The sequence below is a fragment of the Pundamilia nyererei genome, unplaced genomic scaffold (genome assembly GCF_000239375.1).
Source record: "Pundamilia nyererei isolate P.nyererei 1_Seehausen unplaced genomic scaffold, PunNye1.0 scaffold00831, whole genome shotgun sequence".
Lineage (NCBI taxonomy): Eukaryota > Metazoa > Chordata > Actinopteri > Cichliformes > Cichlidae > Pundamilia > Pundamilia nyererei.
The window spans coordinates 48,576-55,526 of NW_005188232.1; the positions used below are offsets into that span (position 1 = coordinate 48,576).

At 39.6% G+C, this 6,951-nt stretch overlaps 1 protein-coding gene across 1 annotated transcript; it reads left to right on the forward strand.

Moving 5' to 3' along the window:
- Positions 1-3,438: 3,438 nt before the first annotated feature.
- Positions 3,439-5,434, forward strand: LOC102212419 (GTPase IMAP family member 8-like; the record flags this gene model as incomplete). Its single annotated transcript, XM_005755013.1, has 1 exon — positions 3,439-5,434. A coding segment is annotated over exon 1 (1,996 nt), but the record flags the coding sequence as incomplete, so codon positions are not given.
- Between the last annotated feature and the right edge of the window lie 1,517 nt (positions 5,435-6,951).

Genomic DNA, 6,951 nt, shown 5'->3' on the forward strand with positions numbered 1-6,951 from the left:
CCTATTCTGTATGTAAGCTGCAGTAGCAACAGCTTCTGCCCAGAATGTGTTTGGCAACTTTGCATGTGACAGCATACTTCTAGCTGATTCCACTAGAGTTCTGTTTTTTCTCTCTGCAACACCATTTTGCTGTGGTGTGTGTGTGGTACAGTGATTTCATGGTGGATGCCTTGAGCTTTCAAATATTCTTGAAACTCTTTAGATGTGTATTCCCCACCATTGTCAGTTTTGAGTCTTATTACTCCCTGTCCACATTCATTTAAGAAGATTCTTTCAAACTCTTTGAACTTGCTGAGGACTTCCGTTTTTCCCTTATAAAATACACTTTACAACATCTGGAGTTGTCATCAATGAAAGTTACAAAGTACTTTTTTCCTCCTAGTGACTCACCACAAACGTCACTATGCACTAATTTCAACTTGCGTTTTGATCGTATTTCTCCCACTGATTTGTAAGGTTTTCTTGATAATTTGCCCTCAACACAAGCTTCACAAAAAATGTCCTCCTCTTCATTTGTAAAGGTAACTTCTTTTACCAAGTTTTTGATTTTTTTCAAATTTGTAGTGTGTAGCAGTTGACGCTCCATGACAAGTTGTGTAGTTTCCCTCAATATCCAGCTGATATAATCCGTCACATCTTTGTGTTCCCATTCTATGGAGAGCTACATTCTTTCCTCTTATGCAGCAATGAGTCTTTTTGAACTTTACTGTGTTTCCCTTCTTGGCAGCAGCTCCCACTGAGAAAAGGTCCAGTGATAATTTGGAAACATACAGCACATCATACATTGTGACATCTTTTCCATCACTAACTCTGAATGACATTTTCATTGTTATAACCTAAAGCCTCAACCACTCTGTCATCACCGAGTTTCACCATTTGTGGTTCTGAAAACTCTTGGTAGTTTTGTAGAGCTTCTTTATTCCATGTCATGTGTTTTGATGCTCCTGAATCAATTAACCATTCCTCTTGCTGTGCATCACTTTTACATGACTCATTTACAACAAAAGCTCCCTCATATGAGTCCTCTTTGTCCTTCTACACTGCGCTTTTAGCCTTGTGGGCTTTATATTTCTTTTTAATGCTTGGACAGTCACACTTGATATGTCCTTCCTTCCCACATTTGTAACATCTCCATGATTCAGAGCTGTTTGCTCCCACTGTTTTTCATCCACTCTGCTCATTTCTATGCATCTGAGATGACATAGCTGATACACTACTGGACACAGTGGTGTTGTCAGTAAGCCGCCGCTTTTGTTCCTCATTTATCAAGGCTTGTTGAACAAACTGTAGTGTCAGACTGTCCATCTTTGTCTCCAAAGCAGTAACAACAGTTGCATAGCTGGCTGGCAAACTACCTAGAAGGGTGACAATTTGAACTTCCTCTTCAATTACAGAACCTATTGCCCCTAGCTGATCAGTAAGTTCCTTCATTCTTTTTTAAATGATCATTGATATGTTCTCCTTCCTTCATTTCACACTGGAAGTACTTCTTCTTCAGAAATAGCTTGTTAGCAACAGTATCTCTTTCAAATTGTGCTTTTAGCATCTCCCATGCTTCTTTGGGGGTCTTTCAGTTTGTTATCAAGGACAATTGGGGTGTACTTACATTCAGTACCAGCACTGAAAATACCTGAAAATAACGTGCTTGGGCATTAGCATCCGTAGCTAACTGCTCTGTCTCCTGTACCATACCCCACAGTCCTTTTGCCCTCAACAGGTGCTCCAGTTGAAATTTCCAAATTGCCCAATTCTCCGGTCCGCTCAGCTTGTCAATAAACAGTCTATCTTCCATTGTGAATCCCACAATGCTGTTTATGACTCACAAAAACAACGTGTTAGCAGCGTCCCTTTGCGACCTCTGGGCCCATAACCTGATGTTTCTAACGAACACCTTGTATTGCATGTAATGCACAGACACACCAAGAGAGGGCAGTAATATCCCTTCAACATACACTGTAAAAGTACTATTACAACATAAAGCATATAAACAATTACAGCAATATAATGCAACAAATACAGCAGTGCTACTAATCCAAAATACTCAAAGCTTCATAGAACTGAAACAAACATTTATTTTTAGCTCCATTCTGCTGCTGATACATACTTTAGGTTTCTGAATATTAAACTTGTTGCTGCCTTTCATAGTGTGTAACTTGAAGGCCCTGAGTACTTTCTCCCACACTGAAAACACTGAAAACACTGGAATGATAAAATTATTTGAACATTACCTAATAAGACTGATTCGGAAAAGACAATTAGTTATGTTAAACTTTTCTAGCAGTCCTTCACAAACAGGGAACAGTCTGTCTATTCTCTCCATCTGTCAGCTGCTGCTGGCTCTTCCTCCTCCTCTTCCTCACACACTGCTGAGTATGTCCTGGTGAATCATCAGGGATGCAAAGCCTCACAGATGATGTGCAGCAGTGGGTCCCTCGGTCTGTCCTCACTCTGGACACTTGCAGTTGTCACACATGGAAATCAAATGTGTGATAAGCTGCAGGATTCAAACACAAGTGTGACTTATAAACACATGTTCATACTTTTATTACACAATCAGAGAGAAAGAAAAAGAGAGAGAGTGCAGGACAGACAGACAGGTGACAGTCTCAGGTGTACACACTGCTACAAAACAGCACAAGAGAAGGAGGATATAGTGTTTGTGTTATTACGAGTGCTAAACAAGAAGAGTTCCCAGATGGTACAGTGGACACATGTGTGACTCCTGTGATTAAAGCATCTTTCTTTCAGCTTAACGAGTGAACCGTCAGCTCGTTCAAACACACGTTAAAGTCCGTTTGGCTCGACACCACCGAACAGAGGCAGCAAAATAACATAACTAACATTAACAGTGCAGTGAATCCTGCTTGTGCCGTCATATTCAGGACTGCAAACTGAACAGCATTCACTGACTTTTAGCTTGTTGTGTTTGTGGATATATTCCTGACTATTACTGACCTCTCACCTGGGAAAGCCTTAGAGTTTAATTTATAAACCTCCAACATTTTCCTGGGAACAAAGATGTGCATGATACTCTTGCAGAAAAACAGTTCAGTTAATTGTGCTTTGGTTAACGGATAGCAGACACAACCGACAACAGACCACAAAAACACCTGAGCAAAAGATTAGAGGGACACACAGAGAGAAGCAGTCCCTCAGCTTACTGTAAAGAGTTTTGCTTAACCTTATGTCATTTCTCTATCACTTATCTTGAACCTGCCTTTACTTTTACTTCTCTCACTCGTGCTAATCAACTCTCTGAGTTTTTCTTTTCTTGGACTGTGTCTGTTTTTTTTTTTTCAATTGCAGGAGCCCAGTGTTTCTTTTTATTTGCTCTGTGACTTAATGTCAGTTGGGCTGCACACGATAGAATAGAATAGAAACTACAATGTTAACTTTAGGGAAAGGAAATGGTAAAGTCTGACTTTTGCACAATCATCAATGAAAAATGTTTTATACTCTTCAGCAGGGCAAGATGAACCAGAGAAGCCAGAACTCAGGATTTTGCTTCTTGGAAAAACTGGAGTTGGAAAGAGTGCTTCAGGAAACACCATCCTAGGAAAAGGGAATGCTTTTGATCTGACATCATCAGAGTGTCAGAAGGAAACAGGAGAGTTTGAAGGTCAAAAACTGGCTGTAGTTGATTCTCCAGGTCTGTGTGACTCCAGTAAAACTGAAGAGGAGTTAACAGCAGAGATGGAGAGAGCCATCAACTTTGCTGCTCCTGGTCCTAATGTGTTCCTGGTTGTGATTCAGGCCAACAGATTCATAGAAGAAGATCAAGAAACAGTGAAAATAGTTCAGAAGATGTTTGGAAAAAAGTCAGCATGTTCCACATTAGTTTTGTTCACCTATGGAGATGACCTGAAGTCAGATGGAGACACCATAGAAGGATTAATCAGTAAAATTCCAGCTCTCAGTGGCTTCATCCGTCAGTGTGGTGGAGGATATCACCTCTTTAACAACAGAGACACGGATCCCTCTCAGGTCAGAGAGCTGCTGAAGAAGATCAACACCATGTTTCAGACAAATGCTGGACGATACTACACCATTGAAATGTTCAGAGAGGCTGACCTTCGGATTGTTCTTATTGGGAAAACTGGAGCTGGGAAGAGTGCATCAGGGAACACCATCTTGGGAGAAAAAGCTTTTAAATCCTTAACATCAATGTCATCAGTTACGTCAGTGTGTCAAAAGGAAACAGGTCTGTTTGATGGTCAAAAACTGGCTGTAATTGATACTCCAGGTTTATTTGACACCGAAAAATCTGAAGAGAAGGTGAAGGAAGAGATCAGTAGCTGCATCCCCCTTGCTGCTCCTGGTCCTCATGTGTTCCTGGTTGTGATTCAGGCCAACAGATTCACAAAAGAAGAACAAGGAACTGTCAAAATCATTCAGAATATGTTTGGAGAACAGTCAGCATGTTACACTATGGCCTTGTTCACCTACGGAGACAATCTGGAGAGAGATGGAATGATCATAGAAAATGTGATCCATGCTCATCAAACTCTCTCTGACTTGTTTGTCAGTCAGTGCGGTGGAGGATATCATGTTTTTAACAACACAGACAAAAATCCCTCTCAGGTCAGAGAGCTGCTGAAGAAGATCAACACAATGATTGAGAGAAATGGAGGAGGATACTACACCAATGAAATGTTCAGAGAAGCTCAGAGAGCCATGAACAAACCAGAAGCCGACCTCAGGATTGTTCTTGTTGGGAAAACCAGAGTTGGGAAGAGTGCAGCAGGAAACAGCATCTTACGGGGAAAAGTATTTAGATCAACATCTTCCTCTTCCTCTGAAACATCAGAGTGTCAGAAGGAAACGTCTCTCTTTGAAGGTAAAACAGTGGCTGTAATTGATACTCCAGGTCTGTATGAAACTAAACTAACTAAAGAGGAGGTGAAGAGAGAGATTGTTAGATGCATGTCCTTTGCTGCTCCTGGTCCTCATGTGTTCCTGGTTGTGATCCAACCAAACAGATTCACCAAAGAAGAACAAAAAACTGTGAAAATCATTCAGGAGATATTTGGTAAAAAAGCAGGTGATTACACGATGGCCTTGGTAATCCATGAAGATGATGAGAATAAAGACACCATAGAAGAAGCAATCAAACATCCAGATCTCAATGACTTAATTAGTCAGTGCCGTGGAGGATATCATCTTTTTAACAGCAAAAACAACGATCGCTCTAAGGTCAGAGAGCTGCTGAAGAAAATCGACACAATGATTGAGAGAAATAGAGGATACTGCTACACCACCAAAATGTTTGAAAAGGTGGAGAAAGTCATAAAAACAGAGATGGAACAACTTCGGAAAGAAAACCCAGAGATGTCGGCCAAAGAAGCAAAATACAAAGCAGAAAGAAGGAACAAAGTTACTAGAGGAAACTGGAATGATGTTATTGCTGGAGCTGCTGCTGAAGTTGATGATGAAGGTATAGCTATTGTTTGTATTGGGGTTATTGTTGCTGGTGGTGTGTTAAATCCTAAATTTTTTCAACTTCAAGATGATTTTGCAGCTGGAGTTGGAGCTAATCATCTAAATGGAGCACAAGCTCAAGGATTAGTAGGAACTGTAGCAGGAGCCGCAGCAGGATGTGTAGCAGGTCTGGGAGTTATTTCTGCAACAAAAGCTGTAACTTTGAAATTGAAATTGTGGGATTGTTATACACAGTAATATTCAGTGGAAAATCAGCATTTATCAGCAGAATGTAAGAACATAGATGAAAATAGTAACAGTTATAGTGTGGACCTATTTTTTTGAGTATTGTTTGAGAAAGAGAATTTTATACATATGATACCCAAAGAATAAATGCACAAAGCTGAAAGAAACCATTAATTTCTTTGGGACAGCGTGAGAGTTTTCTTTATACAGTAATACTGATCATTTAGCAGTAACTTATTAAGGACAAATTATCATTAAGAAATAAGAAAATAATCACACTCCATTGTAGTGTCTTTGTTTGTTATTGTCTTTGTAATTCTCATTTTTGTTTATTGTTTTTTATTTTTCGTATAAAAACAATAATTTGTAATAACAGCATAGTTTTGTAAGCTTACTAAATAGGAACATGTTAATCATTACTGATTATTATCTTACTTGTAATGATTTGGGGAATTTTGAATTCTAGTCTAAACCAATCAGTCTGTCAGATTATGTACAATGTGTTTTGAGGCTGCGGTCTCACATTTAGTTTAATCTCTTGACTAATGTATCGTGAATAAAACAGATTAAATTTATCGATGAAAGTTGCTTTCTTTTTTTCTTTTCTAACGAAGTAACCTGGAGTGAACCAGTTTCCCGTGAAGAAGATTCACTGACATGTTTGACCTGATCAAATTGTGATGTTAAAGAACAGCAGTGTTTTCTCCACTGTGTCAAGCAGATTGTTATTCAGTAATTAGATGGAACAAATGAAAAAGGTAACAATTAAGTGGAGATAATCTGCAGATAGGGGCAGGGCTGTACTGGGACAAAGAATCAGCCCAGGCATTTTGACTAGAGACCGGCCCATCAGGTATTATAGGAAAAGCCATAAAGCCTTTGAATGAAAACAAACGTTGTTGTCACAGTGATGTACACGGTCTTGTTGGTATATATGTATCAATCTAATAAACTTAAACCTACATCATCCTCCCTATTCTGGTACTCTAAATAGTACTTAGCCCAAACCCAAAGACTGCTTGGTCGAGCTAACCTGAACTATCTACAACACATGGTGGAAACCTGAAGTTAAGACAGAGAAGACTAGAGGTGAGACATGATCATTACTGAATGTTAAAATACTTACTCCCTCGAATCTTTCTGCTACTGAAATCCCCATAACTGACCACTTCCTCCTTTCATTTAACCTCACTCTCTGCTGCTCTTCTACCAAGCCAACCCGTCTCATCTCGTTCCGCAACATCAAGAACATTGATATGGACATTCTCACTACCAGTTTGGACAATG